The sequence below is a fragment of the Sus scrofa genome, chromosome 8 (genome assembly GCF_054392235.1).
Source record: "Sus scrofa isolate SSC_HxYL_T2T_F1_AM1 chromosome 8, Sscrofa_HxYL_maternal_Yorkshire_Landrace_v2.0, whole genome shotgun sequence".
Taxonomy (NCBI): Eukaryota; Metazoa; Chordata; class Mammalia; order Artiodactyla; family Suidae; genus Sus; species Sus scrofa.
Genome location: NC_139390.1, coordinates 122,776,472 through 122,792,569, shown reverse-complemented (window position 1 = coordinate 122,792,569; position 16,098 = coordinate 122,776,472). Strand labels below are relative to the sequence as shown.

Here is a 16,098-nt window from a genome sequence, read left to right as displayed (position 1 = left end):
ATGGCTAAAAATACATGCTGTCAAAGTAGGTGTGGGTAAGAAAACAGTCAAACATGAGAACAAGATGTACAAAGCTCTACACATGTAGACTGCTCTGGAAAATGAGGGAGGAAGAGGATTTTAGATGTGAGAGGTCGGGGGCAGCATCTGATAAAAAGCACTTCAATAAATTCTTAGATGAACAGGAGGAGCAACTCATTCAGAGTGGCAGAAGAGGTGTCCCGGGAGGGAGGCGAAGCACCAAGGTTCTGAGGTACAAGTGTGCATAAAACGCTGGAGGAAGACAGTAAGAAAGCCGTATGTTTGGAGCAGATGAAGAGCACTAAGAGGTGAGAGCAGAGAAGCAGCCACATAGGACTCCAAGGCCACATATGGACTTTGCCCTTTACTTTGCAAGGAGAAGTTATTTTAAGATTCTGGGCTGAGAAGCACATGTTTTAGGAAGAATTCTATCTGCTGTGTAGGGAAAAGATTGTGTACAAGAAGAAGTGTTATCAGGAAATCCTATACGAGGCTACGGAGTGGCGGCTTAGGTAAAATGTGATGAGGGCTTTAATAATTGTCGTTGTGTGGAGGCGGTGACAAATGCTCAATGCGGGATATTTTTAGAAAAGAGAACTGAGATGAGAATTACCAATGAATGAAAAAATGAAAAACAACAAAAACTTGTAAAGATCGGTCCTACATAAAATGCAAAGTTTTATCAAAGAGCCAAAAAGGACTAGTCTGTAACATTAAATAATAATTTAAATTATAACACAACTAAATGCAGTCACCTAAATATTTATCACTCTATTGCCTTTTTTTTTTTTTTTTTTAATGGCCACACTTTCGGCAGGCTAGGGGTCAAAATCAGAGCTGCAGCTGTTGGCCTATGCCACAGTCACAGCAACACCAGATCTGAGCCTCATTTGAGACCTACACTGCAGTTTGTAGCAGTGCTGGATCCTTAACGCACTGAGCGGGACCAGGGATCAAACCTGCATCCTCACAGGGATAACGTCAGGTCCTTAGCCCACTGAGCCACAATAGGAGCTCCAATAATTGAATTTCTTTCTAATCTTTATTATAAAAAAATATACTCCCCTACCCCCAGGAGTAGTTTCTAATCACAGGTGTTTGTCAAGACTTCCATTTCACCCAGATTTCACTTAAACATACTTTAATACTCTTTTTTTTTTTTTTTTTTTGCCAAATAAGCAAATAGTAATGATGTAAATGAGGTAAAAAATTGAGCTTATAAGGTTCCTTCTATACCTACAGCCCATGAACTGAGATAAAGGGGGAAATATTAAACAAGAGATATTTTTAATCTAGAGACATAACAAAACACCAATGGATTTTAAAAGTGATTATTTACTAAAAACAAAAAAATTTAAGCATGAGAAAATCATAACACATTCTGTGTTAAATATCTTCAAAAGCTTATTGATATTATTAATATTTAAAATAGTATCAAATATTTTAAAATATTTAAAATAACTCAAGAGCCACACCTAGACCCCCAATTTTGTTATATAATTGACTATTTAAAACAAAAAAGAAAAACATTCTTACTTAATAAATAACATTCTGGCCCAAGAGAAAATCAAAACTCCAACCAAAGATATTCAGCAAATAATGAACATTCAGAAAGTTTTTAAGAAGAAATAAGGTAAACTAGAGAAAACATCCTGTTTTGAATCAGCACTAAGTTCAAATTTCAGTTCTAGCACTTCAGTTCTAGTTAGTTAGCTAGAACTAACTAAATTTCAGTTCTAGCACTCAAGAGATTGCATCATCTTGGGAAAATATATCACTTTGTCTCTTCAAAATCAAAATGGAGAAAAGATATCAAGGTTGTTGTAAGGATTAAATAATACATGAAAAATATATTAAAAAATAAGGAATAATTCTTTACAAACATTATCATCTCTTCGATCCTCTAAAACCTTGATGTAGCCAAAGATACTCAGAGGCAAGCCTACAACCTTTTATGAATTTCTCTCTCAAAAACAAATATGAAATAGTGATTTTTAAAATTACTAAATATTTTCACTAATACTGTTATTTTATTTTAATGTGTATAAATCTACCAAAAAAATCAATGTAGCTAGGCATATATATAAACAATATAAACAAGCATGTAACATATGCACAAACTTTTTCCATAAATACACATTTTTTTTTTTCTGGTAAAGATCAGGCCTGAAATTTGTAATGAATTTCTTATTTAGTGATAGCCATATTTACCTTTATTTCTAACATTATTACAATTTATTTTTTTTTTCCTTTTCAGGGTCACATCTGCTGCATATGGACATCCCCAGGCTAGGGGTTGAACTGGAGCTACAGACACAGCAACAACAGATCTGAGCCACACTGGCAACCTATGCCACAGCTTGTGGCCGTGCAAGATTATTAACCCACTGTGTGAGGCCAGGGATCAACCCACATCCTCATGGATACTCCTCAGGTTCATAATCCACTAAGCTACAATGGGAACTCCTATTACAATTTAGTTTTTATAGTCTTTTCATTTCTAGTATGTTTAAGTTAAATTCAAATAACCAATTTTTTTTTAACATTTGAAACAGAGGGGAATAGATTACTTTCATTTCTGAAATAAGCCTTTCACTCAGTTCAAGTATATTAATCAAACTATCAGCAATTAAAAACAATGCTCAACCTTCTAAAGCATTCAGCTTTAAAGAAATTAGAAACATCTGACAAAGATGAGAAACAGAATTCATGTTTCTACACACTTCCTCAGGTTAATCTACAGCAAGATAAATTGTATATAAAAAAGAAAACCCCAAATACTGAAGAACAAATAAGCACCCTGGTGATTCAATACATAACAAAAATATATGTCATTTTTGAGACTCCTCATCAAAAAATAAAGCAGTCAACAGAAATCAATCCTGAGATGACCCATACGAACAATGACTTTAAAGTAGTTATTATGAATACATTCAAGGACTTTCAGGAAAATATGGTCACAATGCAAGAACATGTGGAAATCTCAGTTGAGGAATAAAAACTATGAAACTATACAAAAATGAGGGAGAATCTGAAATGAAAAATCATATGAATTTAATAGCAGAACCTGGATATGACAGAAGAAAAATCAGGGAAGTAGAAGACATCAACAGAAATTACTGAGTCTAAAGACTGAAAAGATGTGAAGAGAGTTTCAATGATCAGCGAGACATTTAAAGTGGTCTAAATACATAGTACACAAAAATTAACTCAAAATGGATTAGAGACTTGAACATAAGATCTGAAACCATAAATTTCCTGGAGGAAAACAAGCTATAACCTCGCTGACATCAGCCTTTTTGTGGATCTGACTCCAAAACCAAAGGAAACAAAAGCAAAAATAAACAAATGGGACTACATGAAACTAAAAAGCTTTTACGTGGCAAAGGAACCATTATCAAAATGAAAAGGCAACCTACTGAATGGGTAGATATTTGCAGATGATATATCCAATAATGTGCTAATATCCAAAATAAATCAAGAATTAAGACAACTCAAAACTCTCTCCTCTCCCCCCACAAAATAGGCAAAGGGTCTAAATGGACATAGAAGACATACAGATGGTCAACAGGCACATGAAAAGATGTTCAGAATCACTAATTATCAGGGAAATGCACACCAAAACCACAATGAGCCATCACCTCACACCTACAATAGCTGTTCTCAAAAAGGCAAGAAATAACAAATGCTGAGAAAAGGGAGCCCTTGAACACTGTTGGGAGGGCTATAAATTGGTAAGGCACTATGGAAATCAGTATGGAGATTCAAGAAAAAAATTAATAAAACCAGAATTACCATATGATAGTGAATATGAAAGCACTAATTTGAAGAGATATATACATGCCAATCTTCACTGCAGCATTATTTACAATAGCCAAGATATGGAAACAAACTAAGTGTCCATCAATAGATGAATGGATAAAGAAGACATGGTGTTTAACACAATGGAATACTACTCAGCCATAAAAAAGAATGAAATCCTGCCATGTGACCTCAAAGCAAAATAAGTCAGATAGAAAAAAAGACAAATACTGTATAACTTCACTCATAAAATCTAAAAAGCCAAAACAAATGAACAAACAAAATAAAAACAAATTCAGACCTAGAATACAGACCAGTAGTTTCCAGAGGGGAAGGAGGTTGAGGTTTAGGTAAAATGAGCGAAGGGGGTCAATTATATGGTGATGGATGGTAACTAGACTTGTGGTGGTCATCTCTCCGTGAGTATCTGTAGTGTATACAGATGCTAAATTATACTGCTGTACACCTGAAATTTATATAATAATAATCTTTAAAGTGGTGTAAAATGTTTATTATGAGTCTCAGGACGAAGGCAAAAGATTATGGGATGAAAAAATGTGAAAATGGCAACTAGTTTCCTAAATAGGATAAACATATCCACGAAGTTCACAATATCCTAAGGAGGGTAAATAAATACAAAGGAAAGAACACCTTAATGGATTACAGAATCATCACTGATATTCAAAAATAAGGAGAAAATCTTCAGAACAGTCTGAAGAAAAACAATGTATTACTAGGTAACAACAACACACTGACTGTTGGCTTTTAAAAGCTACTAGATGATCCAACCAGCAAAGAAACAGAGCTTACAGAGTCCTCAACCTGGACAAACCCATCAGAATCACCCCGAGGAGACTCATCTGATTGTATACACATTCACATCTCTAACTTTCCATCCACATCCCCATACAGAGAACCACCTACATGGTCCACAAAAAAGATCCAGAAGAAAAAAAATTAAGATGCTCTTTTCATTGGCATTATTTTCACCAAACCACAACATGAAGTGAGGAAAGCATATAACCAGCTATGGATTTTTTTGTTTTTATTTTTAGATAAAAACCAGTAACACAAATGTAATGCTATATTTCCTTGCCCATATTATTTACAAGAAAAAAAAGATACTAGAAAATGTGCTCATGTTTGAAGTTCTGTCTGAAGAGAGTAAAAAAAAAAAAAAAAAAAAAATAGGAAAAAAGAAAAAAAAAAAAGGAAGTTTCCAATACTTTGGAATGCTACCAAAGGAAGTAACATAAACACACAAAGCTCTCATTCCTATGGATGCTGCTCTTACAGGGCTAAACATGTGCACAGCCCACCTCTAAACAGTCTGTGGGAAGTAAGAACACATGTTTTTAATGACATTTTATAAATATTCATGAGAAATTACAGTTCCATTCTGTAATACACACTATATTTCTGCATCACAAATAGAAGTTCCAGCTAAGAAAATTATTTTAGTAGTTGTGCTTAATCAGGATCCCTAAAAGGGTCTCATGTTTTCCACACCATTCTGCATTATCTATGCTTAAGAGCTCACAGATTAAGGAATGATATCTTTCATTTTAGATGTCTTTCCTTCTCCACTCTCCTTTTCCACAAACTCTTTTATTAACACTTGTACTAAAAACATGTTAACATTCCCAAAAATGGAAATTAACTCACTTCAAAATAAGTTAAATCCAAACAAAGAAATTCTACATGGAAGCCCTTTTGCACTGGTATCAGAAAAATCTCTTTCAAAAGACAACTTAAATGTCTTTCCCCAAATATAAACATTCATTACCACTTCACGAGAAATTTTATATGACCGATAAAAAGAAAACCATCCGAGCGCCTGGGACATAGAAACCCAAATGGTTTTCTAATCTAATTTAATGTGGAAGCACATAACCAAATGACTAAAAGCTTAGACTTTGGGTCAGAAAGACTTTCACTCAAGTTTCAGCCATATCACTTAACAGCTTCCCTAAAGTACCTAAAAATGCACCAATGTTCCCAGGAATCCGTCTCATGATTCTTTAATTTAAACTGGAGTTCCCACTGTGGCAGAGTGGGTTAATGATTCATCTTGTCTCTGTGGAGGCGCAGGCTTGAACCCCAGCCCAGCACAGTGGGTTAAGAATCCAGCATTGCTGCAGCTGTGGAGTGGGTCGTAGCTGTAGCTCAAATTTGATCCCTGGCCCAGGAACTTCTGTGTGCCATGGGTGCAGCCAAAAAACAATAAACAAACAGTGTTTCATTCAGCGCTAAGTTTGAAAATAATTTAGGTCTTTCTACTTTGGAAGAAGACAGGCTAAAAATAATGGATTAAAACAACCAAAATCTAGAGAAAAACTCTAGGGATCATTTACTGATTAGAAGATCAACTCCAAAAATTTAGAGATGAAGAAACTAAAGCTTCAAGAGGTTATGTTTAAGAAAAAAAAAAAAAAAAAAGAGGTTATACGATTCTTCCAAGGTCAGATAACTAATACACACAAAAGAGGATTTTAGAGTTTAGGCCTCTCCTATTCTGCACATCACAGGAATAAGATCGAAACCTCAAAAAAACAAACAAAAAACAAACACTGGAAGAGGTTAAGGTTCAAAAGAGACAAAAAGAGTCCCAGTAATTAATTTGTACCTTTTACTCAATTTGTCCCTATCCCTCAACTGCCTCCTCCCACAACCCATCCCTACACACCCACACCTATTAAGCTATACCTATTAATGAAATCAAAGGAATGAAGATCAAAAGAGCCATCTTTTTACTGGGACCTCTAATCATAATTATCCCACCGATGCCGAAATTATTTAAGAGCAAGTGGTCAGCACTCCCAGAAAGCAAAACCTTCCAAGGCCACAAACACTTTTCAGAGGGATGGTGGGAGGTAACGGTGAAGAGCTTGGGCTCCGGAGCCCAAGTGGATTCCAATGGCGCCCGTGTGTGTGCCTCTGGAGCAGTCATTTACCACCCCGCCACCGCCCTGTGCCTCAGTTTCCTAACCAGGGGGGAAAAAAAAAAGAAAAAAGGTAACACTAGCACATCTTACATGAACTAGATTACTATGCCATGCCCTATTTTTTTTTCTTAGATGACACTACCAACTTACTATTAACTTGTAATTTAGGAAGTAAGGAAATCAAATACCATATTAATCTGGCTTATTTTTAAAACAATAATTGCAAGGACGCTAGAAGTGAAGTGTTTAACAGATTTGATTTCCAGGTGTTTATTCCTGCCTTGAAAAAAAAATAAATAAAAGAAACTATGCAGTTTTATTTGACCTTTTTTTTTTTTTCTTTTCCCTTTTTGCCTTTTCTAGGGCCGTTCCGGCGACATATGGAGGTTCCCAGGCTAGGGGTCTAATCGGAGCTGTAGCCACCGGCCTACGCCAGAGCCACAGCAACGTGGGATCTGAGCCGCGTCTGCAACCTACACCACAGCTCACGGCAACGCCGGATCGTTAACCCACCGAGCAAGGGCAGGGATCGAACCCGCAATCTCATGGTTCCTAGTCAGATTCGTTAACCACTGCGCCACAACGAGAACTCCTTATTTGACTTTTAAATTTCTCTAAATGTAAGCTAAAATTCTGCAGATGTGAAATATATATAAATTCTGATAATTTCATGATAAGTGTAACATAGGACTTTGAAAAAGTCCCAACCGCCTTTTTGAAATAATTCCTATTATTCATGTAATTTATTCATCCTAGAATGTATCTACATCAGTATTATTATTTCAACTTTAATTTTTTTTAATTTTTAATTTTTTAAAACTTTAACATTGGCATTTCTGTCATGGCTCAGTGGTAACAAACCAGACTAGGATCCATGAGGATGTGGGTTTGATCCCTGGCCTCACTCAGTGAGTTAAGGACCCAGTGTTGCCATGAGCTGTGGTGTAGGTTGCAGATGCAGCTCCGATCCAGCGTTGCTACGGCTGTGGGGTAGGCCAGCAGCTCAGTTCAATTTGACCCCTAAACTGGGAACCTCCATATGCCAAGGGTATGACCCTAAAAAGCAAAATAAAAACAAACAAAAAACTTTAACGTCACTGCATAGGCAGCAGTTATTACAGGACAACAGACAATAGTGTTTTTACTTATTTAAAGACCAAACAAAAGAAATATTGTTCTCCAAGTTGACATACAGCTTCTAGGCCTAAATTAACCCCTCACCACATTACTTCAGCTGACCTAAGGTGCTTAGGCATCATTGGCAGTTCTGAAGAAGCTCAAACTTCTGTTTGGTGAATAGCTGAAGCTCTATATTATAGAAGGTAGTTAATTTAACCAAGAAAGAAATTACATATGCCCTAGCTGTTCAATCTTCTTAAAAAGCTCTGAACTTGGTTATTTCATAACCAAGTGCTATTATCCCTAACAGCGGAGGTATTTTCCAGTAACAATGTAGGTGCCCTGGGAGGCTTATTAACTCTTTCAGGCCAATAAGGTATCATTCAGAGCATGAGGAGCTGAAACTTCATTACAGTGCAATAAACGGTCTTAGTGCTCTCCAGGTGTTAGCGACCCAGCCAAAGTGACCAATTTTCCATCAAGGAGTACCAGGAATTTTTTTCCTAATGTTATTTAGACATTTTTAGATTTTCAAAGTGGCTACTCCAGTTTCAGAAAGCAAAACTCGAAGATTTAAATAATAATGTTATAAATTACACAAATACAGCCAGCAAACACAGTTTTTTTCTAACTGAAATGAGTTCTCTGATGCAATGGTTAGTTTTAGTTCATTCATATCAAAGTTAAAAAAAAACTGTAAGCATTAAAATAGGATATTACTACAATCTACCAAAGTCTGTACACGTTCATTGGGATCAAAAAAGCTATTTCTTAACAAATAAAACAACCCCAGAACTTCCTTGCAGAATCATAAACGTGTCTGGATGAATATACAAAAAATAGATAGGACAAAGATATTGTCTACAAATTAAAATAGACATTTGTTTTTGAAAAAGAAAACATACTGACCATGTCAAAAAACAGCTTCTTTTTAAGGCAGTAGAAATAGGAGAGACATTTTTAAAAATGTCTAAATAACAATAAAAATGTAGGAAAAATTAGAAAATTTTAAAAATTTCTTTATCAAATTTTTATGCTAGATACACCCTCAGAAAATTACAGAATTTAGAAAACATCTCCAGATAGCTACCCTTCCATATATATATATACACATACATATATATACACACACATACATATATATATATATACACACATACATACACACACACACACACACACACATATATATTGCTTTTTGGATCAAACCTGTGGCATACAGAAGTTCCCAGGCTAGGGGTCTAATCAGAGCTATAGCTGCCAGACTATGCCACAGCCACAGCAAGGCAGGATCTGGGCTGTGTCTGTGACCTACACCACAGCTCACGGCAACACTGTATCCTTAACCCACTGAGCAAGGCCAGGGATTGAACCTGTATCCTCATGGTTACTAACTGGATTGGTTTCCACTGAGCTAAGACGGAAACTCCCCTTCCCCACATGTTTTTAATCTTTCCTCCTGTCAAATAAAGGTGTCAAGAAGTATAGATGAAAAATGTTTAATTTTTTTTTTTTTTTCCTTTGGCCATACTGGAAGCATATGGAAGTTCCTGGGCCAGGGATCAACTCTGAGCCACAGCTATGACCTACACCTTAGCTGCAGCAACACTGGATCCTTAACCCACTATACTAGAGCAGGAACTCCAATAAACATTTAACTTGTTAAAAAAATCACTCCTTTGTGGTAGAAATTGCAAGTCATATACAGTAATTTATATTTAGTTACTGCATTTGCTATTTTAAAGTTATTTAAATAGAAGTTAACCAACAAAACAAAACAATTTCTGACATATATGGACTATGACAAGTATGAAATCAGTCCCCTATGCATTTTCTGAAAAAAACTTTTGGAAAATGTACACCAGCTAACAATGAAAAAGGAAAGTAAAGAAGAGGACATGAAAAAACCTAAGAATAGAACTAATAACTCAGAAAGGCGATGAAAAGAAACCCCATGATGACAGCGATGAAGAAGGCTTGAAAATACAGCCTGTCTGAAACTGATCATTCAGTAAGTAGTACGATAAGCTCAGTCAGTAATATTTATATAAATACTGTAAACTCGATTTATTAGTTTTCAGCTTTCAGATTCAAGAGACAAAAACATGAAAAACAGTTTAAATGAAAGAACAGAACTAACACATTATAAATGCTGACACTGTAGAACTCATAGAGTAGCTGAGGGAAGCTGGGTTACCAGGCACAGAGAAGGAAAGAAGTACAGAGGCCTCAATGACCCAGCTTCACACTGAGCAGCCATGAGCTACTCTTCAAAAGTAATGAAGCAATAAATACAGCTCCAAGTGTAACACCTAGAGTTGTTAAGGTAACAGGAGAAGAAATAAGGTAACACAACTGAGAAACTCCTAATCTTTCAAAGCAGCAACTTGAGTCAACAGGTAAAGACATAAATTGAGATGGAGGAGTGAGCACATGTTTATAGAAGAGAAGTAACCAATCAAGACAACTAAAAACACATGGGGAAGAAGATATGAAAAGTAAGGCTGCAGAAGTGGTGAGGAGTGGGAAGGAGAATGCTACTTTTTACTTCACATACCTTTCTTATAATTCTGAGATTTCACCTCCAAGTACACGATGATTTTTTTATAATTAAAAGAAAAAAGAGTTTCCATCACGGCTCAGCGATACTGGTAACCATGAGGAGGAGGGTCTGATCCCTGGCCTCGCTCAGTGGGTTAAAGGTCTGGTATTGCTGTGAGCTGTGGTGTAGGCTGCAGATGTGGCTCGGATCCTGCATTGCGATAGCCGTGGCGTAGGCCAGCAGCTACAGCTCTGATTAGACCCCTAGCCAGGAAACCTCCATATGCCACGGGTGAGGCCCGAAAAAGAAAAAAAGAAAGCACCACCCAAGATCTTGTGTTTGTGATTTCAGAAGGTACCTGTGGAGGGACACATGATAAAATGTTTAAAACTTGCCTGATTTAAGATTAAATACGGTTCATTTCCAAATTGAGAACAGCACCAAACTTTAAATATCTACTAGCTAATATTTATATAATCCTATGACTCCAAATATGTATTTTTATCTTATTATACTAAAACCATAAGTCTGCTATGAGGCATTTCCCCTATCTCAAAATCAAGAAGTTGATTTTTTTCTTTATTTCTGAGGCCTCCTCAATCTTACCAAGGTTCTACTTTTAACCTGTAACATCACATAAAATAAGCCATGTGCTTACAATACTTAAGCGCCTCCTGAATTATGTTAGGCACCTTTAGAAGATGGATTATCAAGATACAAGATAAAACTATCAAATACTGTAATCGAGTCATACAAACTAATTTTATAAAAATTTCTCCACAAATTTAGGAAGCTTTTAACCCATGCAATTTCCAAGCATCTCAGTTCTCGTCTCCATCGATTCCCCCTTTTAGAAGGGGCTAATGAAAACAAAGACAACATACCAAGTTAAGTCGTGAAGAAAAAAAAGATTAGGAATGATTTCTGTCCAGTAACATTTGCTTAAGCAGCAGGAAATCCTGCCTTTTGTCTGGAACAGTTTCAGAGAACAGCTGGATGATGTTTGAGAGACATGATAAATACACACCAAAACTTGAGTTTAAATTAAAAATAAAAGCTGTTACATAGGGTTACCTCGTATTCCATGATTTAGGATTAAAAAAAAAGAAAAACATTTATACTGTAATTTTTTCAGCCTTTCAACGTGTGCCTACATCTACTTTTTCCTGAGTCACTATAAAATAAGAGAAAAATGTGGAATATATTATAGTAATATGCATATAAAAGGAATAACTAGTCATAAAAGAAAACACTTACAACTCTTAAAACTGCAGAACTTATTTTACAAAATCTAGACATGTAAGAGTACTTAGGGCAATGGCACTACCCAGTGTTGACAGAGGCAAATATTCTTAAATAATTTCCGTTCCCCCTATATACCTTATTCATTCTAGATAGAAACACAAAGCACAACGTCATCAATCAGTTCACAGCAAAATATGTCAGTTACGCTTGTCTAGTATTCTCAAATTTTAAAATCTTATTATGAAGAAGCATTGGTTTTCTCAAGATGAAGAGAATACATGTATTCCTTTCTGTGTAATGGGGAAAAAGTCCTTTTTTCCTTTCAAAACAACAATTTCTTATTTTAATTACGCTAGTCTCAGAATTTCATCTCAACCTGAAGTGGCTTTAGTACCTATCTCTGCATGTCTTTCTGCACAAGCAAGACATTTAAAGATGATGCCAAAGTGCAAATCTATCTCCATTCTGGGTACAAACAGAAAAAAGGTGAAAATAGCTGAAATTTCTCATTCTAAACTTTAGGAAACTCTAGGTGTAAGGTACTTAGCTTATGTAACTGATTTCAAGACTGCTAGTCACAAATACTGTATAAAATGCTACAAATATGAATTGCTCAGTACAGTACAGAAAATCAACAGTGGACTATATAATCAGACCGGAAATGAGTTCTACTATTTACTAAACATGCACACTTGGGCAAGTTATTTAAAACCTGAGATTCTTCTAAATTAAATACAACAATGCACTAGGACAGACACCAGTGTTTGGCAGATGCTAGGGAGTTTTAAGATATTAAATCACATCTCCAGCAGCCAATGGGCTAAAAACGAGTTTTACTAGGCTTCCAGTCCAAGGGGACATTTCTCAGAGGAGTTTCATGACTTTAGTGTGCCACATCACAAAGGATTAGTTGGATGGTTTGTTTTCGCTGGCTGTTATATCATTTTTAGTTCTCACTTGAGAAGCAGCTAATCCATTACACATTTTTTTAACTGGATAGTTATTTACTCTTGTTACTATTATATTACATTAGAAATATGATAATAAAGAAACCCAGGGTAAAATAATGAGACCGATAAAAAATCCATATTGTTTAGGGGCTCAAGTCTCATATTTTAACCACAGTTTTCATGCTTCAGTTTTGACCCTGAGGTTATATGTACTTTACCCTATCAGACCCCCTTCCTTTCTCAATTACAAGCAAGAATGGCATAAAATTCCCCTTGCTGTTTCATGTGCAAGAAAAGGTTTCACATGCACATAAATTAAGAGAGGTTAAAAATGTAAGTGTTAATGAGTTTCGGCCAATTCAGTAATGGCACATTTTCAAGTTGAGATACGAATAAGGTCTAGAAAAAAAAAGGATCCTGAATAAGGATGAAATTGAAAGGAAAAAGGTTAGAAAAACAGGGGGAAAAAATGGTCAAAGAATAATAATAGTGGCCATATATTCAATACTTGATATGTGACAGCCAGATGCTTTAAGCAAATCATCTCGTATACTGTCAGTAACCTCAGAAGCAGGTATAATTACCTCCGCTGATAGATGAGCAAATTAAAATTCAGAAAGGTTAAATAACCTAGCCAAAGTCATTCAGGTAGGAAGTGGCACAGCCAGAATTCAAACTGAAGTCTGTCTGACACTAAAGAAAGTCAAGTCTCCATCATCCCAAGCCATTTCTGTTAAATTCCTATACACCGAAATTTTGTGGAGTTCCCTTTGTGGCACAGCGGAAATGAATCCGACTAGGAACCATGAGGTTGCGGGTTTGATCCCTGGTCTCACTCAGTGGGTTAAGGATCTGGCGCTGTCGTGAGCTGTTCTGTAGGTCGCAGACGTGGCTTGGATCTGGTGTGGCTGTGGCTGTGGTATAGGCCAGCAGCGGTAGCTCTGATTTGACTCCTAGCCCAGAAGCCTCCATATGTCTTGGGTGTGGGCCTAAAAAGGAAAACAAAACAAATAAACAAAACAAAAACCATCATTAGAGGGCAGTTATCTTTCCCTTCATTTGAACAAGGCAGAATAGAAACTAAATATAGAAACAGTTCATGTCCTTGATGAAGGTTCCTTTAGTTTTTTTCCTGTTACTCCAATGACTAAACGAGAGATTTAAGAAAGAAAATTAGGGAGGGAGGGAGAGAAGGAGGTAAAGGAATGGAATCCGTAGGATGCTCTTTCATAGTCTGAAGTACCTGTGTCTGCCCACATTCCTTTCTTACGCTCCTCCCAGCAATATGACACAACCCAGACACAACTGTCCTGGATTGCCCCTTACAGTCCACAGAGAGAGAATAAAAAACCAAAACATAAACTTAACTCCCAAATATATACATTGTGTTTTACATGGACGCCTTTTAAATTCTAGGAATTCCAATGACACACTGGCTTACTTCTGTTTCTAAAAAGTTACAGACGTACCATGAAACTTTGAGGCTTCAGGATCATTCATATTGATAGCAATTAATTTCCAATCTGTTTCACCCTGATCAATAAGAGCCAAAATTCCAAGGATCTTCACATGAACAACCTCTCCCCGAGAAAGAACCTTTAAAGAGAAAAGAAATTCAGCACTTGTGAGGCCTTGGAGAAGTTCACTCATATGTCATAAAAATCCATATGAAAGATTAAAAGCACTATAGACTGAAACTTAATAAAGCTTTAATAATTAAAAACATAAACACAGTCATAAAGTCTTTGGTGATATTCTTTTTAAAACAGGTATCTTGATCCTTTTTGGGAAATTGAAGTTATTTGTAGATCTTAAAATTTAATGTACTAGGCCTAGAAACTCATACTAAACAGAAAATAAACCCATGTTTATTTATCATGACATAATATAAATTTGACTTCTGCTGTTTGGGGGTAAAAAGAGACACAAGAAACTTTTGAAACTGCTCCACAGGACCTTTTTTCATAAATCTTATTTATCAGTTACTAATAAAAAGTTTTTAACATAACCAAATATAACCTTAGGAAGATAATGAATGACAATGAAGAATTATCAATATGTTAAAAATACAAAGCAGGTTTCATAAAATGTTTTAAAAAGATTTTTTTTTTTTTGTCTTTTTGCCTTTTTCTAGGGCTGCTCCCGCAGCATATGGAGGTTCCCAGGCTAGGGGTCGAATCAGAGCTGTGGTCACTGGCCTATGCCACAGCCACAGCAACGAGGGATCCGAGCTGTAGCCGCTGCAACCTACACCACAGCTCAGGGCAACGCTGGATCGTTAACCCACTGAGCAAGGGCAGGGACTGAACCCGCAACCTCATGGTTCCTAGTCGGATTCGTTAACCACTGCGCCACGACGCAAACTCCAGTTTTAAAAAGATTTTAAGAGAAACCAAGAAAGAGCAGGATGTTGAAGTAGATGTCTCTTCTGTAAAGAAACTTATTTCAGTGATTCCTTCAAATTGCCAAGGCCAAGTTTATAAGCATGCATTCTTTCTACAGCCTTTTACTTTCAAAGGTTTAGTTGGCTACAGAAATCTGAAATCTGAACACATGCTTCGTGATTCAAAATGCAGCTTTACATTTGGAAATCAAGGTTTGCAAAACAAAGTCACTGTTGTGTCTTGAAATTACTTGAGAGGAAAAATAGATCTTAATAAAAATTAAATCCTTTCAGAACATTTGCAAAATGACTTTAAGATCTTAATGTAAATCTGTGAAAATCTGTAATTAGTTCACACAAAATATTAGTGTGACTATATAAACTAAACTTTATACCAATTTTAGCAGAATATGCACGATTATATTAACCAGACTCTCAAATGTATTGGCTCTATTAAGTATCCAGCATTATATTAGACACTATGAATACAAAAAAGAAAGTCTCCTTTCTTAAATGTTTAAATCTTGTTCAAGAGACTTACTACGCCTCATGCCAGAAGATCCTTTATAAAACAAAAATGTTCCAAGTAGAAGTTACCATATAATCATCAATGAAAGACTGGCTATACTGGTTAACTCAGTGATAAACTGGATCACTGGTTCTTAACCACAGGCAATTTTGCCCTCTAGAGGACATCTGGGAATGTCTGGGGACAATTTTGGCTGTCACAACTGGGGAGGTATTATTAGCACCTACTGGGAAGAGGCCATGGATGCTTTACAGTACAATCACAAATAACAGAATGTCAATAGTGGTGAAGCTGAGAAGCCTTGACACTATTGCGGGAGACCTCAGCGGCAGGGGTGTCTATCAGAATTACTGGGAAACATATATAATTTTTTTTTTCTTTTTTGCCTTTTGCCTTTTTGCTATTTCTTTGGGCCGCTCCCGAGGCATATGGAGGTTCCCAGGCTAGGGGTCGAATCAGAGCTGTAGCCACTGGCCCACGCCAGAGCCACAACAACACGGGATCCCAGCCGCGTCTGCAACCTACACCACAGCTCACGGCAACGCCGGATCGTTAACCCACTG

The 16,098-nt window shown here is 36.4% G+C and overlaps 1 protein-coding gene across 10 annotated transcripts in view; it reads right to left on the bottom strand.

Moving 5' to 3' along the window:
• The window catches only part of PPA2 (inorganic pyrophosphatase 2), an 84,626-nt gene that overhangs the window by 25,520 nt on the left and 43,008 nt on the right, over positions 1–16,098 (bottom strand). For 9 of the 10 annotated variants that reach the window (XR_014813264.1, XR_014813265.1, XR_014813266.1 and 6 more), the window contains one exon: positions 14,093–14,219. Coding sequence is in view for 6 of the 10 variants with exons in the window: in XM_021101713.2 (XP_020957372.1) it covers positions 14,093–14,219 (127 nt within the window). In the remaining 4 variants the exon portion in view is untranslated. Of the gene's footprint in view, positions 1–9,389; positions 10,692–13,574; positions 14,220–16,098 lie in introns of those variants that run through there. The other variant, XR_014813267.1, reaches the window with a different exon arrangement.